Source organism: Lacerta agilis, chromosome 7 (assembly GCF_009819535.1).
Source record: "Lacerta agilis isolate rLacAgi1 chromosome 7, rLacAgi1.pri, whole genome shotgun sequence".
Lineage (NCBI taxonomy): Eukaryota > Metazoa > Chordata > Lepidosauria > Squamata > Lacertidae > Lacerta > Lacerta agilis.
In genome coordinates this window covers 60,290,493-60,316,714 of record NC_046318.1, presented here as the reverse complement: position 1 = coordinate 60,316,714, position 26,222 = coordinate 60,290,493, and the positions used below count along the sequence as shown (strand labels likewise).

Sequence of the window (26,222 nt, the reverse complement as noted above, 5' to 3'; positions counted from 1 at the left end):
CTGTTGCATTTTCTCCAATTGGACTATTATCGAGTTCTTCCTCTGTATACTAGCATCGAGTTCTTCCTCTGTTTGGATGTTTCTTTTGCCAATGTGGCATTGGGAGCAGTGCCGCAGTCACAACTGGTGTTGACAGTTGTATTTTATTAGAGATAGTTGTATACTTGAGTTATCAAGAATTGAATCAATAGCTTCACTGTCCTTAAAAAGTACCTGTTAATTATCATGCTTTGTGTAGTGCTTCTTGGGTGGGTGCCTAGCCTGTTATCCTGTTGTTAATTACTGTATAACCAATAATAAGATATAATTTGCATCTGTTTGATCAGAATGAAGTGCCGCCATTTGACTAAATAATTGTAATTATTATCTAATATGAAAACAGACAGTTCTTGTCTTGTCAAATAAGTTTTTGTGAGAGATGTTTATTTTTAACCAGTCGGGGAGGAGAGAACTTGAGCTGCTGCTGATCAGATAACTAACCCAAAATGAGATCTGACGTAACAGTCACTTACTAATAATGCTTGAGCACTGTGTAACAGAGTGACTAAGAGACTGAGCATGACTAAGGAGGCCCCTGGTTCAAACTTTTGCCTCTGCCATGAACTCAAAAGATGGCCTTAGGCAAGCCTTTCACACTCTCAATCAGCTCATCTGCAATATTGGAGGTAATAATCCTGACTTAACCTTATGTATGGCTACAGCTATTCAATGCATGTGAGTATATTTAACTAGGATATGTATGTGTAGTGCTTTGAACTATGCTAATGTTAAGTATTATTAATGCTGACTCTTTCCCCTTAAGAATGTTTTCCCTCCCCCAGCACGGACTGTGTCAAAAACAATTCATTGCTTTTGAAGCAGAAGTGAGCAGTGTCACTAATAAGGACATTACCTTTGTTTGTTTGCAGCATAAAGAACGTCACTCCGAAAGTAGGAGACGCTGAAACCCGCAAAGCTATTCGCCGTGCCTTTGACGTGTGGCAGAATGTAACCCCTCTGACGTTTGAGGAAGTTCCTTACATTGAACTAGAGAATGGCAAGAGGGACGTGGATATTACAATCATTTTTGCATCAGGTTTTCATGGAGACAGCTCTCCCTTTGATGGGGAGGGAGGATTTTTGGCTCACGCTTACTTTCCCGGGCCAGGAATTGGGGGAGATACTCATTTTGATTCAGATGAGCCATGGACTTTGGGAAACCCTAATCATGATGGTAAGAACCCAGTTATATTTAAACAGCCTCCATTTCTATCTCTAGTACATTATGTACATACAGAACCGAAGGTTGATTGCATACCTAAAGGTGGCACCCAACAGCCACCATGGCTGCATTTCAGTGTCGGTAATGTGGCTGGCAATTGGATTTTACTTTGCAAAAGGAACGCTAGGAATCTCCTGTCACACAATTTCCTATCTCACAGAGACGATGAGCTTGGCTTTATTTTGAACATACTATATGCTATATAATGATATAAAGATTTATCTCCTGGTTAATGTTTTGTCTGGGAATATATTTTTTTTAAAGCTAATAGCATATATTGTAACTTTTGGTGCGTGAACAGATACTAGGGCTGAGGGATATATTGATACAATGTCCAATGCTGATTTGAAGTCCATACTGTGATATCGGTTTCATAATTTTGGACCTGGCAATATATTGTGAATCATGGTGTGTGTGTGTGTGTGTGAGAGAGAGAGAGAGAGAGAGAGAGCGCTATGCAAAAATCACTATGTGGGGGAAACCGTGAAGCCATCCAATGCCTCTACATAGCTCCATCCTTATTTCAGACATCATGATATATCAGTACATCATGATGTTTAGCTGGTGATATATTACGATGCTGAAAACCAGATGCAACTTTTTAAAACTTTGCCACAATTTATTGTCCGTATTGAAAAATGACAACCCTAGCAATAACATCTGTGACACCCCATGTGTACATGGTGAAGGAATATCTCCTGATTTTATAGCTATCCAAACTCAATTACTCTCTGGCATTAACTGTATTAACTCTTGGTCTGCCAAATGTTTGCACAACCAAGAAGGGACCCCTGCCCATCTTCTTTACCCATTCTTGAAATACCATGGTCTTTTATCCCCACCCCCCTCCCAGTATTTATAGGGATTTGCAGAGTCCTATATAGGGATTCAGTAGCTGGAATCTTGCCTGCTGCATCTGTATGGACACCAAAAATAAATATCTAATTAGCTCTAGAAAATTGAGAAATATGTCTACTCACTACTTCACTATGTATAAATTTGGTTGGAGGTTGCAGGTGAGGTGAATCATACTGGTTCATAACAAAAGCAAACACAGATGTGTTTATTTAATCCTTATTATAAATATATATATTTTTAATCTCCAAGGATTTTTCAGTACTCTTTTGCTACCATCAAAAGAGATAATCGGAAAGTGGAACCACATAATAATAAAGGTTTGCACAGAATAACATGTGAGGATGGGGGCTATTGGAAATTCACGCTGCAAGTATTGTTCCTTTGGTTAAAATAGGTAATTAGATTAAAGCTGGTGGTTAATTAGATGATTTAGGCTGCAATTCTATAGTCACTTATCTGGGAACAAATCCCATTGAACCCAGTGGTTTTTACTTCAGAGTAGCCTCATTGTAGGATTGCACTGCAGATTAAATGGATTTGCTTGCTGCATGATGTCTGGTTCAAACAATGTGGTTTTTAAGGCAGAATAGTTATCTGAGATGGTTAGGGAAAGCTTTGTGATGTCTGTAAAAGGAAGGAGCTATATTCTGAACTCAAATTAAAAGGTCCTTCAAGAAGAAAAGGCTAGAAGTGGTAATTAAGGCTTTATGAGCACACAAAATGTATCTTGAGGTTTATTGATTGGTTTGGGGTAACTGTGGATACTTTTCCCCCCTTTTCTTTTTCAGGGATCCACCCCCCCCCCCCCCCCCCCGGACTCAGCCATTTATTGAACAATGTTTGCATTTAAATATCTGTAACAAGGATTTAATCTAATACTACCTAGGATGAGTCCAGCATAGTAACACATCCAAATGGTGCATTTTTTTTTCAGCATGGCAGGCTCAATAAGACAGCAGTTTATTGATCTTAACTATCACAGAAACCTATTGCAATCTCACTTATGTCAGATGAAATCCTATCCCCTTGACAGCAAAATGAACTTTGCTGCTCATGGTTTACTGTGTACTTAGAGCTTTAAATCTCACCTCTGCATCAGAGGAAGCATTTGGTAATCCAGGAACCTCAATAGCAAAGAAGAAGAAGAAGAAGATGCTATGCTATGGGATGGAATTTTAATTAAAGACCTAACTGGAGAAACACGCCAGATACCCACTGCAGTGCATTTCCTTTGATCTGCTCACTAAAGATCAAATTTACAAATGGTTTTGGAATTGATTCTTTTTCCTTTGTTGTGGGTCCTGCAATGTAGGAGTTGGTGTTAAAGCCAAAGCGTCTTGGATCAAAATTATGGGTTTTCAAGCTGGTGCAAGGGGCATGGCTGATTACTGCAGCTGTGCTGAGGGAGGCACTGTTTACTGTATCTCTAGGCTTCTGAAGCGTTACTGATGCAAGGAAAAGTTGCACTTTCAAGGGGGGGAAGCAACAGCAAGATATTAGAGTGGCTGCAGCTGTGCTGCTTCATCTTGCCAAGCCACTGTTACCACAGCTTGTCTAGCAGTAAGTCATGATACTAGGATATGTGAAATTTCCACTGATGTTTGTAGATAAAGGTAAAGGGGACCCCTGACCATTAGGTCCAGTCGTGTCCCGACTCTGGGGTTGCGGCGCTCATTGCCAAATTCTAAACCTTTGTGATTGGTGGAGTATAGTTGCAGTGTCTGCACCACTGAGGATGGCATCGTCGTTGTGCTAGCTCAACATCACAAATGATCAGTACTCTCCTCTTCTGAAGTAGTTATTTCCTGGTGCAGCAGTTCTCAGCATAAGGCATGAATGTCACTTGAGGCATTATTGGGTCATCATCACGTCACAGAGTGTTGCCCCAATGTCCCTTTTATACAACGTGATGCCTGGAAGCATATTCAGAATGTGTTTCATAGGCAAGAGGAAATAATCTACTTTGTAGGTTATCAAACAAGATGGTGATGATGATGGTGTGTGTGTGTGGCCATTAGTGCAGAACACTATAATAATTCAATAACAAACTCAAATTGCTGGATATTAACCTGTACAGTATATTATAGTGCTTTTGAATTGTATTCAGACCAGCAGGAATTTGTCCAAACTGCTACAGAAAGTTATACAAAGAGGAAATGTAAGCTGGCACAGCACACCTGTCAACTATCACTGCTTGTACTTCCATCCACTTGCCTCCCCTTCAACAATGTATACACCAACAATTTATATTCCAACTAACTAGTCCTGCTAGCAGAAGCCCACACAAGACTTTTCCAAGTACAATAGGGTCCCCCCCCCAGAAAAAGAAAAATGGCTCAAGTGAAAGTTTTGAGAGAACTTCCTGATCAAAACATACAGGAGGGAGGAAAGAGGAGATCATTCCATCAGACGAGCAGAAATGTTTATGCTAAGGGAGTGATCTCCTTAGTGCTAAATTGAATTGCTCCCTTAGCTGTGTACGCGAAGTTAAATCTGAAAACTTACTTAAAATGCCTGCTGGAAAAGGTTCAACAGGGAGGGGTTCTGTCTGAACTCAAATGGGAGGGAGTTTCACAGAATTAGGCCCAAACATATGAGCTGAATGCAGAATTCTGTTAGCAAAACAGGGCTTTCCCCACCACCTCCTCCTAGCCTCTCCAGTCATACTCCAGTTTACTTCCATCGGGTACTAAATCAGTAATGGCTACTGTAACTTTTTAGTTATTAGTTAAATTTTTCACTAAAGAAATGTCACTGAAGCTACAGGGGGGGAAATCACAATTCAACAGAATTAAGATTATAAAAATTCTCAAAGCAACTAATTGAAATAATTAAATAATTAAAATTATTATAATTAAAATAATTAAAAATACACTTAACCTTTTGAGTTGAGGTACAAAAATCCCCAGGCAAGGTCCCTTTGTGAAGACACTGTCTTAGACATCCGAAAGTCACAGTGGAGCAAAATATGTAACTAGATTAAAGGTATAAGGTATTCTTCCAAGTTAGATTCCCCAGCCCCAGCTCCTGGCATAAATGGTGGTTTCTGTGAGTACAGTCCTTATATGGTCTGCTGTCATTTAAAATATCTTATAAAACAGCCGAGAACTTCAGTGACAGTTTGTTTAAAAATGAAATTGAACTCCAGAGCGTCAAGAGGATTAGCTGGTTGAGTGATTGTTCTTTGCATGTTCCTCTGTCCTACAAGAGGCTGGGAGAATGCAACAGCTTGATTATTTAGCAAAAATGCAAATCGCCAACCCCCTTGAAAAGTACCAGGCTCATTTTCCACACTATATTGCTCTGCTAATGAAGGCAATTTGAATTTTGTGTTTCTCAAAAGAGACGAACAACTTCTTGGAGTGCTCAGTAAAACCTTAATATATTGGTGCTGCTGCTTTCATAAATCTTGCCGGAGTTACTCCTGATCTGAAAGCATTTGTGTTAATTCCCAAACAACAAGGGCAATAAAGTTTTGTGAGGAAAACAAAACACCATCCAAAAGAAGCAACTTGAACGTTGTATTGAGGTAGCACTTCCTTATGTTTCTAGCTATTACAGAAAATTCTTACAACACTTGCAAAAGAAAATGGAGTGAGCCTAAGTCAGGACTGTAAGCTGTGGAAGTTCTCAGATCATGGGCCTTCTGAGAGTTTAAGCGGATCCTTGTTCGCTGAGCCCTCACTTCTCCTGGGCATTCTGGAGAGGTGGGACTCATCCTCTAAACTACATACTATGTTACATGCATTCCTTGGCTCGGTGCCATATGTGTCTGTTTGTAGCTTTACATGGCAACCACCTGTGGTGGAGCATGCATGCTTGGGACTGCAGTGTAAGTGATTTTTTAATTTAAACCTTTGTGTCGTCGTCCCGCACCCCGAGTCTGCAATCCCTCCTGAAGCAGCTAATTGCATCAGGAGGGACATGCCCATTGATGCCAGTGACCACTTCCCTCTTGCTGCAAATGGCAGTTTTGAAGTTCCCAGTGGGGAATTCTATAGCACAGATGATCCCCGCAGGTTGCTGGGTGTCAGCACAGACAACAAGGGTCCTGCACCAAGCTCCTTAAGGGTTCTGATCATTCCTTGGTAACTGTGTTTCCACCTGCTTCATCCCTGACATGAAATATTTTGTCAGGCATGGGACAGGGTATGATTTTGGGGAAACAGCTTTGAAGGCTCCAATGGAGTCATGCTGGGTATAACGAAGGCCACAGGATGGAGGTTATCTGCTTTTGTCTTACAGGCTTTGAATCACATAATTATAGAGTTGGAAGGAAGCGCAAGGGACATCCAGTCCAACCTCCTGCGATGCAGGAATCTTTTGCCCAACATGGGGCTCAAACCAATGACCCTGAGATTAAGAGTCTCATGCTTTGCCGGCTGAACTATTAAGAGATGGTAGCAAGAATAGGCTTCCTTATTTCAAAGTATCCATGTCCTAGCTGTATAAATTATTGCATCATCCTACTTTGATTAAAGATATCTCTGATATGAAAGCCTGATGGGGGACAGGCTTTAGATGGTGAAAGACGACCTTCTATCTGGTCTCCAGTACTTCTAAAATTCTTGGGCATTAATATTAGAGAACAAGCTTTTAAATTGCTCAGATGACATATCACCCCTACCCATATGTTATCAAGCAGTGTTATGATATCTATGTGGAGATAAGGAAACTCACCTCCTCCCACCCCACCCCACCCCACTTATGCTGGTCTTACTTTCAAACATTGAAATGAGACAGAAAAAGTGGCCAGATATTGGCATAAAATTTGCATATGCTGGATTATGATAGCTACACACATACACACACATTAATTTAATTAGAAATACAGTATCCCTCAGCATAGTGGACTGGGCACCTGTTCAGTATGCTGCCCAGGTGATAACAGCTGATGGGCAACTTCAAGGTCCCTTATCTTCCTTCTTGTGGTTCTTTATCATTAAACCAGACTTGGCCCAGGCAGCCCTTCAAACAGAAGCTGTCTTGAAATTGCCTTCAAAGCCTGTTGTCCTCCTATAGCCTTTGAAACAGAGGACTTGTTCTCTGTAACACAGGACACAGGGCCACTCTACCTTCATGTACTGATCGCCTCGTCATTCTGCTGTGCTTCTGTTCTGTGCTTCTGTTTTGTTTTGTTTTTTAAAAAAATACTTTGCATGTCACAAACTTATTTCTCTTCTCTTTTTTCTCATTCATGTTATTCCCTTTTTGTTTTCTCCCCTCCTTTTCATTCTTTGTGTGTGTACTGGTTAGCTCTAAAAACAAGGGCTGATGATGTGATTCAGTTATACTATAATTTGTTTTCAGGTAGCTGCTTTTTGCATTAAAATGTTTATATAAATAAAGAATATAAACTTGTATGTTGAAAGAATCCCGGCCAAGTATTCCTATCTGTCTTGTGCAAACATGCATACCCATACAAACAGAAATTCAGTGGTACCTCAGTTTTTGAACGTCTCAGAAGTCAAACGTTTCAGTTTCCGAACGCCGAAAACCTGGAAGTAAATGCTTCCATTTTTGAACACTCATCAGAAGTCAAATGGCTTCTGCTGTGTGTACATTTGTTTGTTTTCATTTTTCTTCAGACCACTTTTGCGCCTCGGTTTTCGAATGTTTTGGAAGTTGAACGGTCTTCTGGAGTGGATTACATTTGAAAATGAAGGTACCACTGTACATAAAAAACTAAATGTGTGTTCAGACCAAAGAAGAGCAGACATTTCCATAATATATCACAATTAAGGATAATTTTTCAATCATACTTTAAACAACAAATCTAGGAATAAGAATATAAAATACAAGAGGTAAATGACAGAGCATTATTTTCTTTTGATGTACAAAATGCCTTGGTATCTGATCAGGAATGGGAGGTACCTGAAAGTGAGGGACTCAGAAGGAGAAGTTGGAGTATGAGGCTATGTAGCAGAGCCCACGTGATTTAGTGCTCCCTGCCCCCAGGTGCACCCAGACCTGATGAGGTGGTAGACATGGGACTGCCCCTGCCCCTGCACCCAAGGGTGCTCATGGATGCAGCCTGCTGTGACTGGAGAGGAGAGTTTTGAAGAGGAGGCACTTCTAGCAATCTCTCCCAAGGAGAGGTGGTCCATCAAGAGAAGGGAGGAGACTCGCTTCCCTCAAAAAAGAACCTTTCTCTGGGACAAGAATGCTCACAGGGGCAGGGTTTTTCACAAGAGCTGAACTTTCTACACCTCTGCTTCAAAACTTGCCAGGTAAGCAGGGAAACTTATTGAATCAACATCACAGCTCCCATGTAGTCTTGCAACTCCTGTTGCTAATTTTGGACTCTCAAATCTTCTCCTTTGTTCTTTGACCGGACGTATGTTGCTATTCCTCTGCCTTGTAAGAGCACCTGGATTAAATTCAGTTCTTTCCTAGCTGCTGAGTTTGTACCATTAAATGGGTGTAATAAAATTTTACTTTTTTTTTACTTAACTACAAAAAATTGACTGGTTTTGGATGGGAGCCAGAACAACACACACACACATTATATAAAAATGGAATGGTTATAATAATTGTTATCATGCAATGCCCCTAGTAAACAGAGTTCCTTAAATCAGGAGGTATGTTCATTTCAGAGTTATTACCCTCCTTTGGCTGTCATTTTATCTCAGTATAGAAAGTGTCCCTCCTAGAGACTTATAGAGATGTACTTCATCTAGTTTAACCCAATTGCTTAGCAAATCGCCAAATCTAGCTAATCTGATTTAATCAAGGATTAAATTAGATTGAATGAATCAACATTAGGGATGTGAAGACAGCTAGGAAGGCTACAGTTCAGTACATTTTACTAGAGGCAAGTCCTTGTAAACATCCTGAGGAAGGGCAATTTCTGTTCATTGTCAAAATGGCTTAGAAGATGAAGAGCTTAAAAGCTAATCACCTCTCTCCTCTGGTATTCCCACACATTCTTAGCTGAGGGACAAATGGTTTCTTACAGAGACAACCTCTTTTATAGATTACCACAAATATTATGTGTTCTAAATGTACATCATTTCATTTTTAACACGCAGTGTGTCTCTCTCAGCAGCAGAATAAAATCAGGGTTAATTATCTGAGTTTCAGGGAAGGAGCATGCCTTTTACTTTTTTGCAAGCTTGTGATTTATGCATTATTTTACATAATATGGGGAACTTGCAGATCATCTGCTTTAACTCTTAGAAACTTGAAGAAAACTGTCATGCTTATTAAGCTGCAATATTGGCATTTTGTGCATACATTTTCACATTTATGTCCACCCATGGCCTCTTTTCATCAGTCTCCCTGATTTGAAAAGTGACTTAAATCCCATAGAGTAATATTAATTAATTGTCTTTTAAAAGAGCTCACTAATTTCTGAGTATTATAGAAACACAGGGTTTATATTAAACATACTTCAAATCTATACAGGCTGAGCTCAGTCATTTATTTTATTTTTTCATTTTTGATGGTGTGCTAGCAGCCAGGAGAAATTTATGAAAAAAATCTCAACCTCTGTTGAACTGCAGATAATCAGCTTCTAGTAAATTTCACATTGCTGCCAGCTCAGCTGACACACTGGACCCAAGCTGTGCTGCAGGAACCTGCACCAGCGGAATCTCAGAGATGAATCCCCTGGGGGAACCAAGTGTCTCAACTGTAGATATATCACATGTGGCATTGAGACACAGCAAGAGAGAAGACTTCAGGCAGAGATGCTTGAAAGTGCAACATTCACATTCTTGGTATCTGATACGGCAATGATGCAAGTAAGCTGGTGAGTTAGGGTGGAATTGATCAAGCATTGATCCTGCACAAGTTTTCATTCATCTCAATAGCACCTGGCCTGCACAGAAACATTGCTTGTCATATACAGTTTGTGTAAACACCCACTTTCAAGTGATAGATTATTAGCTGTGTTTTGAAAAAAGGTATCCTGTTCTCACTATATCAATAACAAATGTGTCTTCCTCATTACATTTTTGCCCAATCATTGCCCTTAATGATAGAGTAACTTCATGTACAAGTTAACCCCATAACCCCCAAACTTATATGCTACATTTATGTTTAATACAGACAGTTCAGGGCATTTCCTCCACAGTGCTAATTAGAAACGAATAGCTCTATGGATTAGCCAAGAGCTCCCTCAACCTGTCTAGTCATCCCCCACCTTGATTAGAAAACCTTTGTCTAAATTTGTCATAGGCAAACTATTATTTCCACATTGGCTTGAACATGTATACATTTGTTTTTATTCCATGGGATTTGGGGTGGGCAACCCATGAATTATACTTGGCTGCTCTGTGGAGCACTAAGCGCCTCACAGAGGCAGGTAACTGGAATGATCAGTGCAACATAGGCAGTGAGAACACATATAACAGCACAACTCGATTTCAGGGCAACGGGTGGATTTCCATGCATAGTATGACTGCTTGTGTGAATTAGATCCAAGAATCACAAAGTATGCAAACTGAATTGTATCTTCTTCTTCTTCTTTTAAACGTTTATAGCATTTTGACTTCTGAAAGTGCCCGAACTTTCAGTGGTACAAAATATAATATGACAGAATGCAAAAAAACACAAAAAAACACCCAAGTGTTTTAGGTGTTTAAGTTCTGCAGTATTGGGTATCTTGTGATACTATACTGTAGTTGGGAGTGAGTGGATCAAAATAGTTTTGTTCCCTCAAGTGTGAGATCCAGCTCTGATATAGATTTGGGCCCTTCTCAGATGAGAGATGGGAGAGGACTATTAGTCCAGCAGGGGTGGGGCATGTGTATATCAGTGTCTCAGCTATTAGGCATTCATTTTATACGAATCCTTGGCAGTGACCCTTTGTTATGGGGGTTGTCATATTGTTGAGTATGAGTGCTTCATGTGTACGTGGTTGACATAGGTATTGGTTGAGGTAGTGAATGCTTGTAGTGGTAATGTGAGCTTGGATGAATGATTGTATCTATGTTGTGATGTTTGAAATTTTATATTATACTGCCTTGTAGTGCTCTGATTATATTTATATTATTCTTATAGACACGGATATTCTTTATGTATTTTGTTAAATGTTAGATTAATTTATTTGACATAGCTTTATTGTGGACTGTCTGTGTACATATATATCTTTAAACACACTTGTGTATTTAGTTATTGTAAACCTGTCCAAGATGCTTTGGATGGTAAGCGGTATATAAATGAAATGAATGAATGGAATGTAAATTTGCCTAACTGCCTACAAAGGAAGTCAGTGGGTTAAGGTAGTTACAGGAGGAATACCATTTGCTTGTTACTGGAAACTAGGATTTATTTTTGCTGTTTGTTTGTGGTTTATCAGGTTTTCCGAATGCCTTCAAACATCCAGTGTTGTAATAATGGTCAACATAAAGATAGAATAAAATTATGTCTTATTTAGAATCAACCGCATTGGCACAATGTGGCTGTTTGAGTGCTTGTTGGGGCTAAGAGGTCTGAACACTTTAAATCAATTATGTGCCCATTGGCCTTATACTAGTGTGTTTCCAGGGCCAGTTGAAAGAACTGCTCTTGACCTTTCTTTCTTTCTTTAATTTATATTTTGCTTTTCTTCTCTCATGGATCTAAGGTGGTATGTCTATGGTTTCCAGGTTCATAGAATCATAGAATTGTAGAGTTGGAAGGGACTCATCTAGTCCAATACCCTGCAATGCCTTCCAATGTGGACATTATACTTCTGTTGTTGCAGCCTAGAATAACATTAGCTTTTTTTGCTACTGCATCACACTGTTGACTCATATTCAGCTTGTGGCCCACTAAGACCCCTAGATCCTTTTCACATGTACTTGTGGCAAGCCAGTACTTATATTTGTGCAGCTGGTCCTTGCCAGTAGTTCTCCCTGCCTAAGTGCAGAACCTTACGTTTGTTGCTGTTGTCATCCATACAGGCACAAACCAGATCCTGTACTGCTTAGCTTCAGCAAGGTGCTGGCTGTGTGTACGTTAAACTATACCCCTTTGCATTAGTGGTACCATTATTATTACAAAGCTTTGAATGCAATGCAATTTTATGTTTATATCATCATTTTCCACCTTGAGGGGATTTTGTCCAGAAATTAATGCTATAAATAAAGTAAATAAAAGACTGAGTCATTTAGCTTCACAGGGCTTTACAGGTAGACAGGACAACAGTAAGGTAGAATAAACTTGGCTCACATATAAGCCCATTGTGTATATTCATTTAGACAATGGGATAGCTCTGAGACAATGCTCCGGGAGGAAACAAACCAGCTAAATCCAAGCAAGGAAGTGTCAATTCAATTTCTATTGAAATTCCCCTTGACTGACTTTCTCATCATTGTGAACACTCAGTTAATTTAGTCTGTCCCCCTATGCTCTAAGGCATAACTCAGAAGAGCGACCTTGAACTCTGATAAAATGGTGCTTCGTGGGAATGATTCATAAAACAAAACATTTTTTTTTTAATACAACTATCACCACATACCACTACTTCAGCTGCCCGGGATCTTGAAAGCATCATTTGAAACATATATTGGTACACTCATTTGTGAAACTTGTGCTTTGAAAATACCGTAAGTCCCCCAATCGTATTGCAGAGTCTAGTTCTGGGGTTGCTGAAACTTAACATGGTAATATGTCATTATTCAGCACTTCTCCAATTTGGGATATTTGGGGCAAGGCTCATCTGGTCCCTTCATTACTTCTCTTTCGGCACTGGTGAAAATGTTTCTCTGTAACCAAGCCTTTTGCTGATTAACATTCTGTCCTTTTAAATGTGTTGTGGGAAGGTGGTTTTTGGTTTGCTTTTGTTCTTGTTTTTATTATGTGTTTTGTGTTCTCATTTTGTATTTTTACAAAATGAGATCCCCTGTGATCTTCATATGAAGGGCAGTATCCAGACTTAATAAATGATAATAATTGGCAAATGAGCTTGCATTCATATACATGATGAATTGTTACTACTTACTATAGCCTTTGTTATGAAATGTGCAGCTTCATGAAGGCAAGCAAATCTACTTTTCACCATGTGCTTACCATGAAAAGTTTGCTCCCAGATGTTTAAAAAAACTCAAAAATATAGTTGTGGAAATCATTATTATTATTTTTCACTTTCATTTCATTTTTCAGTATAGGTCCCCCCCCCACTTACATGGGGGTTATGTTCTGGGGCCTAGCACAAATAAGTGAAAATTGCATGGGTGGGGAGCACCCTCTGAACACCCTTTAAGCTCCCTCCCTGCCACAATCTCTCCAATCCAGACCAAAAATACTGTATCCATAAATATCCACAATTAGAATTGCTGCTCTAGGGCTGGCTGGAGGATTCATGCATTCACAGCTAGGTGGGAAGACTGAATAGCCAAAACAAAACCCCACTGTGTCTTGTCTCTTTGGGGTTTCATCCTCCCTCACTGCTGTCATGTTTGGGCTCCGGGGAGGGGCTCCTTGTGAACTAAGATGACTCTCCAGCTCTTTCCCGCCTTTTCCAGGTTTGAATCAAATTATTATTATTTATTTCCCAGCATCACACGTATAGTCAGCCGCACGCAAGTCAATCACACAGAAGAAGAGCATACTTAAGATTCCTTTGGGAGCTGTTGACTCATAAAGCAGGAGCCTGAGGAAGTGTGGGGTGGTCATGTGTAAACTGTAGGCGAAATGATTTGAAGTCATTCAAGAAGTGCTTTGTGTCAAATACAGTGAATGTATTGATAAGGCAGTTTTAAAACTTTCCTCTTCCTTTCTTCTTTTCCTCCAGGGAACGATTTGTTTCTAGTTGCAGTTCATGAACTGGGACATGCTTTAGGTCTGGAGCATTCAAATGACCCTACTGCCATCATGGCTCCATTTTACCAGTACATGGAAACCGACAACTTCAAACTACCTAATGATGATTTGCAGGGAATCCAAAAGATATATGGTATGCTGGTTATTTCTTTAAAATATTTAAAAAATTCTAATGGGGATGCGTCACTTTCAGATATTTACACTGCTGCTACAGTGTTGTGCACACTATGCATCCATTGAAGGTTGCACACCTGCTTATGCACTCCTTGTGTTCCCTTCATTGAAGTGAATGGGGCAACCCACTTGTTTAAAAACTCCATGTATGGGTAGGCAAACTAAGGCCCAGGGGCCGGATCTGGCCCAATCGCCTTCTAAATCCGGCCCGCAGACGGTGTGGGAATCAGCGTGTTTTTACATGAGTAGAATGTGTCCTTTTATTTAAAATGCATCTCTGGGTTATTTGTGGGGCATAGGAATTCATTCATTTTTCTCTCTCCAAAATATAGTCCGGCCCCCCACAAGGTCCAAGAGACAGTGGACTGGCCCCCTGCTGAAAAAGTTTGCTGACCCCTGTATTAGAGCATGTTTAGAACTTTAAAAGGAGGGGTAGAGGTCTCTTAAACATTTCTGGGAATTACCATACAATTTCGAGTCAGACTTTGTAGCTTGAGGGTTGTGCTTACAACTGAATAAATATGAACACGCAAACTACAATAACTATTTGTTCTTGTTGTTTGTATCCATTTCCTTGAAGGGATTTTGATTCTGTGTTGAGATAAAGCCAAGGGCTTTTGCCAAACCACCATGGTTTTAGATACTGTTCACAAGTTGAACTGAAATCCACACTTAACAGGAACAATGTTCTTAAATATTTAACCAAGTAGTACAAATATTTTTTATTCAAGGCGAACCTAGATTTTTCTTAAAATATTAATATTTCCTCTTTCCTTTGCCCTTCTCTTTCCTCTTTCTTCTATCTTATTGCTTATATCTGCTCTAGTCATCTTAGAAACATAGCAAGCTGACTTCCTCCAGGACAAACCATTGGCTCAGTCTTCATTTGTTTTTTATCTCCTGGACCTTCTTCACTCCAGCCATCCTTTCCATTTGATTGCTTCACTTGCTTGCACTTGACTCACAGAATCACAGAATTGTGGATTTGGAAGGGACTGTGAGGATTGTCTAGTCCAACCCCCTGCTGTGCAAGAATATTTCAAACCCATGGGGCTCTAACCCACGACCCCAAGCTTAAGAGAGCCATGCTCTACCAACTGAGCTCCTCTCTTGACTCATTCCAATATATCCTTACAGAAGTTCATCATAATTTTCCTTTTCCTTTCACACCAGGCAAATTGAGCTCATCTGTCCATTAAGTACTATAAATGACAGATCATCCCCCTAAAGATATTTATTCTGAGCTGATACCACTGATAAGGTAGTAAATCACCCCAACAACCCTTTTCAGGGTTGAGTTTTGCCCAAAGGATTTTGAATATTCTGCATGAAATTTAGATCCATGCAGAGATAAATTCAGCAAACACATATCATTAGAGGGGATGGGGATGGACGCATTATTTGGGTTTGCACTCCCCCCCACTCCAGGTACCAAAATGGTGTAGGGTCAGCACTACATTTTTTTATTTGCCTTCTGACATCTTTGATTTCTGTTCATTTATTCATTGTGACTTCTTGTATTTCAAAGTTTGATTTAAACTTCTGTTTAAGACTTTTATTTGCACCATAATGTTTGCTGTTCCTTCCCCTTTCTCTCTCCTTTACTTTCTTTTCTGAGATGTGTGTGTGTGTGTTTTAGTTTGCAAGCTGCTTCAGGCAGAGAAGAGTATTCTCTTGCTCCTATATGCACTGTTGAACTGGGTGCAGAGCATTGGGTGCATTGATATAAGATAATATAGGAGCAGCATGGTAGATGTCACTCTATTGCATATGTGTTATCATATCCAGGCTGTTACACAGAGGAAATTAAATGGTTGGGTTTCTCCTGTGTGGTTAAGCAGAAGATGTTTTCTATGACCTCATGAGTCTAGACAGAAGGGCCAGACAAGGTTATTTTGCCTTCATACTAAATACCAGTATCTAGCAGCTGTAAGCTGTACTTTGAAGAGTTTTAGTGCCCATGGGAAGTTAAACATGACATCACTAGCAAATAGCACATGGAAACTTTAGTTCGGTTTTAGCATTTTCCAACCAGATATTGTCTCCTGGAAGATACCTGATTCGACTGCCACTGTGATAAAATCAACAATGGCCTTTGTTTTACTATTTAGATTAAATCTTGTTCACTGGTTCATTGGTTTCCTTAGGTAAGAAGCTGTGGATAGCTGTTATGGAGGTTTTGTCAATAAGTATTTAGGGTGTGTTCAACTATGTCATACCCAGAGTGGACTTAAGATGGGCTAGAACTCCCAGCATCCCTGACCAGCAGAAGTAAGGAAGCCCAGGCCAAGGATCACATACCATTGGCTCTTGTCACTCTTCGTTTTATATTTTGTATTTGTTTTAGTGGTTTAAAACAGTAAACCACCTTTGGTTCCCAACTCCATGGCATGACACCATAACTATTAAGTGCCTTCTAGCAACCGACACTCCTAACCTGGTGGCTTCATTTCACCAGGACAATTAAAGGATTATCCATGGACCTGTCAAATGAAATCCTCCAATCCAGGTGTGGGGAACCTTTGGCCCTCCAGATATTGCCCTCTCATCAACCCCAGCAAACATCGCCAATGGTCAGTGGTGATTGACGTTTTAGCTCAGCTATGTCTGGAGAGCGAAAGATTCTCCACACCTGCTCTAACCCACAGGTTATTGTCCATGGCAAATACCTTGTGGTGGGAGATTCCACAACCTAATGACATTTTGCATGAAGAGAACTTTGTTTTTGTCTTCCCTGAATCTACTGCCAGTCAATTTCAGTGGATGACCGCAAATTGTAGTGTTCTTAGAGAGGAAGAGAAATGCATATCTCCACTTATTTCACACCATGCATACTTTTGGAAACCACAGTGATGGCTTCCTTGGCAGAGGAAACGGATGTTCAGTGAAACCTGCATTCTAGAATGATGCAGTCGAAACACAAGTTTGCCTCCTCAGCTATTTGTGATGACTAGACATTAGATCCCAATTTTAACCATGCACCAGCTGTTCAGAATCAGTTATACACAGGTTCTTCTTTGAGAACTTCTTGTCCAGGGAGAGTAGTGGTTGCCCTAAGTATGATTTGGCTTCAGTGAACAAGACAGTATAAAATAGCTAGAGCTACTGGTAACTTACAGCAAATCAAAATAGCAAAAATTCAGTAACCCAAATTATGCACATTCAGCATGACCGGAATTATGCAAAGTTGATTAGATCTAATTAATTCAGTGTGAGTAGTCTGGCCTTGAAGCTAGCAACTAATTCCAATTTGTCCATTTCCCAATTTAGAGTAAAGAAGGAAATACACTGGCAGCAGACATTTTTTTGCTACCATGTATTAAGACTTATCTCTGCTGCTAAGAAGTTTAGCAATCATTTTTTTAAAAAGAAAAACGGAAAAAGTTATAGGGCGGGCTGCAAGCTCTAATCAGCTACTCAAGTGTGATTAATTAACTTAAGCTTTAACTGCAGATTACTGTTTGAACATTTCCATCCCAAATAATTGGTAGGATTGGCGATAAAGGCTGTGGAACTCAGCCACACCATAGTTTTAAGGGAAACCAAGCAATCCACTGTTGAGATATCTGCTCCCTTTATTCGCCAGATTTTCTGTGCAAATTTGCTTGTTTCATGTGAGTTTATTCTGCAGCTCCTATGCAATTCAGCTCATGGCATCATCAGCTGAGCAGTGTGCTGTCTCCTAGATGTTAATCTGCTAGTATCATTTTTTCCCCCAAGGGCCACCTGACAAACTCCCGCCACCAACAAGACCTCTGCCAACAGTGCCCCCACATCGTTCTGTCCCTCCAGCAGATCCACGGAAGAATGACAGGCCTAAACCTCCACGGCCACCCACAGGAGACAAGCCTTCTTACCCTGGAGCCAAGCCCAACATCTGCGATGGAAATTTTAACACTCTAGCCATCCTTCGTCGGGAAATGTTTGTTTTCAAGGTAGGAGGCCACTCTTTTATTGTTAGATTAAGTGACAACATTTCTGCCTTTTCAAAAACCGGCTCTCATTCATCATGCCTCTACTCCTGAGCTTTCCTGCTGTTCTAAAGTTCAAGAAAGAAACTAGAAAATAAACACCTGAATGGCTTAAATGTCTAACAGAGGAAAGGCTGGAGTCTTCTATTTTGGGGAATGAATTAATGTCAGCAGAAAGTTGCAATGCTTCAAAATTTAATGGTAAGTAAATGCTGAATGCTGTGCAGAGATAAAAAGGCATAATTCAAGTCATGAATAGAAGCTAATAGGGATGATTTTGTTGGGAACTTAGCCACTTCCAGGCTCATTGCTGTTATTGTGTTTTCTTTACAAGAACCCTGTAATTTAACTTTATAATTAGATCAGTCCCTTTATAAAGGCTGTTTGTCATTGTGCTGTGGTTGCCTTGATACGTTTTTTTTTAGTGGAAGCCTGTGTTATAAGAGGCCATTCACAGGTGTTGTGGGCTTTTTGTGCTGTTGCTGCTCTTTGGTTGGTTCAGTTGTCATATTGTTTGGAGATGCATCCATATGGTGACATCCTGTGGACTGGAAAGCCTTTGGGGCAGGTGTGGTGGAGCTAAGATTTCACTAATGATTCAAACACAACAAACAACATTACTGGAAAAGAATATTGATCTGGCACACCATCCTGTGATGTTGCCAAAATGTATCATTCAGTACGTTCAATGAGTTTTCTGAGGGATAGTGTTCTGCAAATTCTCCATATTAAGTGCAGGAACATAATCTATATTATTTAGCTGAAAAATCCCAATGTGCCCACCTACCTAAAAAGGTTGGTAACCTCTTTTCTACAATGAATGTTGATATACTCCAGGAAGTATGGGAAGAGACTTTGTGTGAACAAAAGAAAGAAGAAAGAAAGGATCAGATGTATGAATGTTTGTCTTTTTCCTACTGACTGAAATTCTGTTCTCAATACCAATTCAATGCCACCCCTTGGAGGGTTGGTTGCTACTTCTCCATAGAAGTAACTTTACATTGGCAGTGTTTAGTATTATACATCAAGTGGATTGGTGGACTTGCATGGGTACTTTCCGCCATAATCCACAGCCAATGGTGATTCAACCCATGTGATTCTGCCATTTTGCATAATATGTAATTGGACTCATTGTAAATGTGTCATGGGAACTGGTCATGGAAGACCAGTATCTTCAACGCAAAGGTTGAATGCAGTTTCAGTGAAAACATCTCAAGAGTTAAAGCATTTTGGAGCTGATTAAATTGAAATGCTTTAGGTAACTAAGCATTACATAATAGTGCCACTTAACAGAATGTACGTCATGGCTTCCTGTGGTTACTCCTTTTCACAAAATAGATAACTTGTAGGTAGGTGATTCTATATAATTTCATTTCAAGTATTCAGTTGAAAGCATAAAGAGCATATTTTCCTTTTTTAATATTGTGACGTCTTTGATTCCCACTTCTAAGAGATGCCCCAACTCTTTGAATCATCTCCTCAAACGTTTGTGTGCTTTTCTTTGTAGGGCCTTGTGGCCATCCATCTTTGTGAATGAAACGGAAAGGTTAAGGAAGAATCTCATTTTCTAAGTTGACATTAAGCAGGATATTAAAATACCTACCTCTTTGTTGCACCATCCATCTTATGAACAAAGGAACATGCCCTAATTTGTTTTACACACAGCTAAATTATTCAGTGCATCACTAATACTAATCTTATTCCTTGCCTAAGCCTGTGACTTTAGACAAAGAGATCAATTGTAATTTCTATCCAGGTTCTATCTTTTAATTATAAAATAATAACAGTAGTTATTAAGGCAGACTAGTTTCATTTGACTGATAATGGTATACAGGTCTACTAAGAAGTAAGCCCCATTTAATTCAATGGAACTTTCTGTCTGGGAAGGGTTCATGCAAATTTACCTTAAAATGGTGAATTTATTATACATTGTATGCAGTGAATTATTGCAACGTCCTTTTTTCTGCACAGATGCATACATAAGGGATAGTTTTTCATGAGGGTGTTGAGGCACAGCACATTTATTCCTCCCATTTATCTCCTCTGCCATAGCCACAAAAAGGAGTTTGAAAGCTTTTGCCTCTGATTTCAGGTAACCACAGTTTCAGATTCCAGATAGTATTTTGACAGCTATGCCTAGTATGCCAACTACAGCTGGCCATGGTGATTCATGGATTGGTTACCTTAAGACTCTGTTATTTCAATGTGCTCTATGTGTGGGTACTCCTGGTCCTGGGCAAGAAGCTCCTTCAAGATGCTGCAGTTGGACTGTTGGTGGGCTCCACACATAAAAGCTTGCAGAAGCTGCTGATATGGTACCAAGGCAAGTTCAAGGTTCTTCTATTTATTTACAAGACTCTTAACATCTTGGGTCCAGCATACTTTAAGTGCCTGACTCCTTATATCCCCAATCCGTCACTGAGATCTTCAGAGGATCCTTCATGGCCCAGATGTATGGCTTGTATCCACCAAGAGTCATGTGTTCTGTACTCTGGGCCCAACTCTATGGAACCCCTGTTGAGATCAGAGAGGGCTCACCACTCTTGAATGTGCAGCACCTAATGGAAAGTTTTATTTGTAATTTCAACAGGCATTTTAAGTATGTTCTCTGATCTTATGGATAACTGATTTTTTTTGGGGGGGGCGGAGTAACTTTTTAAACCTTACCCTATCTTACTTAGAGCAGGTGTGAGGAACCGTTGGACCAGTTGTTGCTGAATTACAACTCCCACCAGCCCCACCAAGCATGGCCATGGGGTGAGCTAAAGATTCCCCACACCTGGCTTACAGACTGAGGTGTGAAGCAGTATGTAAATGGTTGAGATAGATAGGAAGAAAGAACAATAAACTGATACCATTGATTTAAAATACTGTATGGTATTCAGTTACCTGATAAATGGTCATAATGCACAACTCGGGGGGGGGGTATTCAGACCTATTGAAATTGATGGTCCTAACTTAGTCAGGTCCATTAATTTCAGTGGTTCTACTGAAAGTAAAACTGAATATCACCCATAGTTGTCTTTTTGTGTCTGTTCAGTTGTTATGTACAATTCAACCATCTTTATATCCAACATAAGTTCAAAGTAGTACAGTGGTACCTCGGGTTAAGAACTTAATTCGTTCTGGAGGTCTGTTCTTAACGTGAAACTGTTCTTAACCTGAAGCACCACTTTAGCTAATGGGGCCTCCTGCTGCACTGCCAGAGCACGATTTCTGTTCTTATCCTGAAGCAAAGTTCTTAACCTGAAGCGTTATTTCTGGGTTAGCGGAGTATGTAACCTGAAGAGTATGTAACCTGAGGTACCACTGTTACAGGTACAGGTTACAGATGCTTCAGGTTACAGATGCTTCAGGTTACAGACTCTGCTAACCCAGAAATAGTACCTCGGATTAAGAATTTTGCTTCAGGATGAGAACAGAAATCGCACAGTGGTGGCGCGGTGGCAGCGGGAGGCCCTATTAGCTAAAGTGGTACCTCAGGTTAAGAACAGTTTCAGGTTAAGAACAAACCTCCAAAACGAATTAAGTTCTTAACCTGAGGTACCACTGTACTATGCATTTGTTTTTATATATTTAACAAAATGTTAAATGCTTGACTGTAGTCTAACTTCTAAGTGGTTTGGCATGAAATCAAGAGTGTTCCAAATTATCCTAGAGAAGGATGGTGCTTGGTCATTATATGTGGATTATGCAGGAGAGCAGGTCAGTGGCTCCTTGCTTGGATTGGGGTGGGATGCTATACATTTTATTTTTGGGTGGATTTAATTGTATCTAGGCTAGGCTACCCACTTCCTTCCCCCCCCCCCAACTTCAAAATCATCTCTGTCCCCTTGCTTCCCTCTTTGAGTACTGTTCATTTGTATCTCATCCTTATTTCAATGCGCTTTTGGTGGTTTTCCATTTTACTTTGTGAAGTGATTTAACTGAGAAACAATGGCTTGCTCCAATACCAATAAGTTCCATGGCTGAGTGGGATTTTGAAACCAGGCATTGTAGTCACTTAAGTTTTACTCAAAGTAGACCCATTGAAATTAATAGAACTAAGTTAGTTTTGCTCATTATTTTCAATGGGTCTACTCTGAGTAGGACTCACATTGAATGCAGACAGCCACAGGGCTCCTAGCAGATTAAACCTAATGTGCACACTGGCTTGTCTATAGAGTTCTGCTTTATTTTCCCCATAAAGAGTATTCTTTGGCTGTTTTGTGAAGAATTAACATGTGCTTCTTCAGCAATTCAAGCAAAATATGTTTTCTATCACTGCAGCTGTCAAGAAACATTGCAACGTCTTTTTTTCCTGCAGCATAAGACAGGCTAAATTTGACTTTATTGCGGTGAAGTGGTAGCTGTCGTCACCTCTGCCCATTAGTTTAGTCTGCACTATCTTTCATATGAAACTCTGTGCATGTAATTAAAATTCCATTTTAGATTGAGCATTAACAGCAACAGCCCTATTAAACTGAAGGGAGAGAGAAGGTATCACTGCAAACAAGTGAAATATGACATTAATTGGTTTTGATGAATATGCTGTTTCTCATTAGCAGATTAGTAATTTCACTATAAAGGGACTTGGGGATAGGAAATTAAAGATTAAGAATGGAGGATAAAGTGGCATTGAGGAGGGAAGGAACAGCACCAGTATTTTATAATTATTGTTTCTAAAGTGATAGGTATTTATGTATTCCATACCTCTTTAAGATTGTTAATATAGCTGTCTTGTGATTGCTTGACTCTGTGAATGTCTGGCCTGTCAATAGCAACCTGCGAAATTTCTACAGAAGTATGTTATTAAAATAAAAACTTTGGAAGTGGAGCAGTTCATTTTACTGCTGAACTGTGTGGCAGTTAGAGAGAAGGTCAAAATTGCACAGAACTCACACGTAAGCAGGTTTTACTTTTGAGCGATTGAAAGAAACAATTAGTAACCTTTTTTTTAGAATAATGAACGCAAAAGTGAAATAGAATCAGCTGGACTTTCACAGGGCACTCATCTAATGCAGCCATGAAAATTAAATAACATACCCTAATAATATAGTTATAGTTGTTATATATAGTTTCACAAAAACAAATAACAAATTGTCCCACAGATTATCAAACCATGGTTTATTTTGTTAAAGCTCCCCCCCCCTCACCTGCTCCCCTCAGACTGCCTGATATCTTGAGCACCTGATCATCTTGATATCTCAAGATATCTGCCTGATATCTTGAGCACCTGATCATCTCCTTAGCTGCCTGGACGAACAGGGCAAGGAGGTTTCCTTGGGAATTTGGCCCAGTGTTGTCTTCAACAGCCAAATATTACCTTGGAAATTATCCCCACTTTCTAGCTCCACAATGGATAGCTAGACTGCCTCTGTTCTTGGGAGGATTCATTGTAATCATCCCTTCCACTGCTAATGCATATTGCCAGTGCGACACCCCCCCCCCCCAAAAAAAAAGACTGGAGTTGCGTGTTGTGAGAAGCTTTCTTTTCACGTGGAGTCAGTTTGTGGCATCAGTACAGTTGCAAAAAAATCCAGGAAGGACTGCACTGAAACACATCTGGAGTTCGTTTGCAGCCCAGTTGCATCCACTGTTGAAATGATGGACTCCATACAACACCAAAGGCACCAGGGATTTCCCCTTAAAGCAGAGATGGTCTCAACCGTTCAAGACGTACCACTATTTCTAGAGCCCTGCTGCTCTTCTGGAGTAGAATTTTGGAAATTGTACCAGCTGCTTGATGGGGTTAGAGGACAATGTCAGAGGGAGAGTTAGTGCTGACCCTGCTGATAGATCAGTGGAAGATAACCGAGGTGGGAATATGCATGGGATTTGAAAGCAGTGATTAAAAATGGCTACAGATGACAGTTCCTAGTTTGGGGTGAAATTCTGGTTAGCATTAACCATGATTAAGGCAATAGAGAGACAAGGCAAAGTTCAGTAGGATGTGGAAATTTGAGGGACTGTGCTGAGAGATTTTCACCCTGCACCTGGTTCCCAGTCCCTTAATCATGAGATACAACAGGTATCTACTATTTGCTTTTGAAACTGGAGATATTTTTGTTACACAAAGATTTTGTATCTTAAACCTAGTTTTGTTGTCAGTTGTTTTTATGCTACGTTTCCAGATCGCATTGAGACTCATGTGAAAGGCGATTCAGATATTAATAGAAATAATAGACAGCTTCACAGAAATAAATTTTGATTCCTTTAACAGTGGCTACATGCATAGACACATGTCTAGCACAGATCAAAAGGTTAGCTGATGTTTTATTCGAAGGTGGTGCTTCTGCATCCCCAAAGGTCTGTGTAATTAGTCAAACAAAATCGCTCTTAGTATAGATCAAATGTAGATCTCATAGAAAATATTCTATATTCTTAGGAATCAGCTTGTTTAAGGGGCCTAGGGGAAAGGTTGCTTTCAAATCTGTTCACTGCATGAACTGATTAAAAATATTCTGTTGGCGGGAGAACAAAAATAGTGCATAATTGACAAAAATAATTACAAATATTCACAGCGAGGAATAATCTAAAATTACACTGAGACATTTCTTCAGGTTTTTTTTTTACCACAAACAAGTGTTATCTTGTAGTATTAACAATACATTATAATGGAACCAAGGGGAATAATTGCAAGAGCATGTCAAGCACAAGGCTTAATTAAATTTTCTTGTTACTACAAAACGATAGCCTTTCAACTAATTTAGGTAGACATTTTGAGAAGCAATTGGAATTGCCTCTGGAAGCACTCTAGTAAGTGTAAGTAACAGTAACACTTCAGGGTTTTTTACACCCTTGTTCTCTTGGCTTTTCCACTCAATATATTAGACCCTCATACTAAACACATTGATTAGAGAGGAAGCCATTGTGGTTGATTCAGAAGCTGAATTTACAGCCATGATATTAGGCTGCTTCTTATTGAGTGGTTCAACCCAATCACACAGGGAGTTGGAGAATCTGAAAGACAACCCCAGAGACCACCAGGAATAAGGTCTGAAGTAAAGTTCTCAACGGAGAACTTTCTGCTCAACATTCAAGGAAAATGATTTTTATTTATTTTTTGCAAAACTGTGGTGGGAACGTTCTTTTTTCGGAAGCAGCAATAATAATAATAATTAAGATTCAGTAGGCTTTCCCTTGGCAGCAGCAGAAATTGACAACCTATTATATTTTGCTGTTTTCTCTGGTAGTGGCAGCAACATAACTTTACTCTGTACAAAAGCTCTGTTCCAGGAGCTTTTGGGGTGGGGGGGTGGGGTGGGGGTGGCAACACCTCCTAGCAACCACTACTATTTCCACAAATGCTGTGGTACAAAGCGACATCATTCTGGTGGAGAAAATGGTAGCTAGCGGCTGCAGAGAAGATGTTCCCTGACACTAAGGCAGCAGTCCTATCCTACCCCTTCAACAAACCAATAAAAAGACGCAGAACCGCTGCTGCCACTGACACTGAAGCTCAAGAAATTTTGCTCCCACTCTGAAAAATCACTAACTCCATTCCTTTATTGAATATCTCGATAAACAGTAGGCATCCATTCCTTACTCTGTAATTTTGGAGACCATTTACTTTCAAGAAGATTGGGTTCTGTAAGAGTTTCCTCAGTGCCTACACTAGAAAATGAGTTACATCTTACCATTCCTTATTGCACATTTCAAAATCTCTTGAAATCCCACTCCTTCCCAAATTGATTTATTCCTTGTATTCCTTGTCTTACCATAAATCACACCCACACCATGCAATGAAAGCACATGGGCTCCCCTGCTAAAAAAGAAGAATCATGGGAACTGTAATTCACCACCCACAGGGCTACAATTTCCAGGATCCTTAACAAACTACAGTTCCCAGGATTTTTTTTGGGGGGGGGAACCATATGCTTTCAGAGCATGGTGTGGATGTGACTAGTGTCCATGTTAACTTCTGCTTCTTAATATGGTATAATTAATTCTGCATAATTTGCCCTTGCTCACAGTTGCATTTACAGTCATACCTCATGTTGCATATGCTCCGTGTTGTGTACGTTCAGGATACGCACTCCCACCCCCAGAAGTGTTTTCCGGAGCGCACGCGCGGCCACTGGATGCACAGAAGGCTTCTGCGCACTTCGTGCATGCGCAGAAGTGCTCAAGTTGTGCGACTTCTGGTTTTTCGGGTTTTTTAACGTGCGTTCGAATTATGCACGACCGCGTTACGCACGGCGACCCGGAACGGATCTTGTGCGTAA

The 26,222-nt window shown here is 40.0% G+C and overlaps 1 protein-coding gene across 2 annotated transcripts in view; it reads left to right on the top strand.

The window, feature by feature from the left end:
- The window catches only part of MMP16 (matrix metallopeptidase 16), a 159,376-nt gene that overhangs the window by 89,164 nt on the left and 43,990 nt on the right, over positions 1-26,222 (top strand). For both annotated transcript variants that reach the window (XM_033155517.1, XM_033155516.1), the window contains 3 exons: positions 909-1,213; positions 13,842-14,003; positions 17,765-17,979. In XM_033155517.1, coding sequence (XP_033011408.1) covers positions 909-1,213; positions 13,842-14,003; positions 17,765-17,979 — 682 coding nt within the window. The remainder of the gene's footprint in view (positions 1-908; positions 1,214-13,841; positions 14,004-17,764; positions 17,980-26,222) is intronic.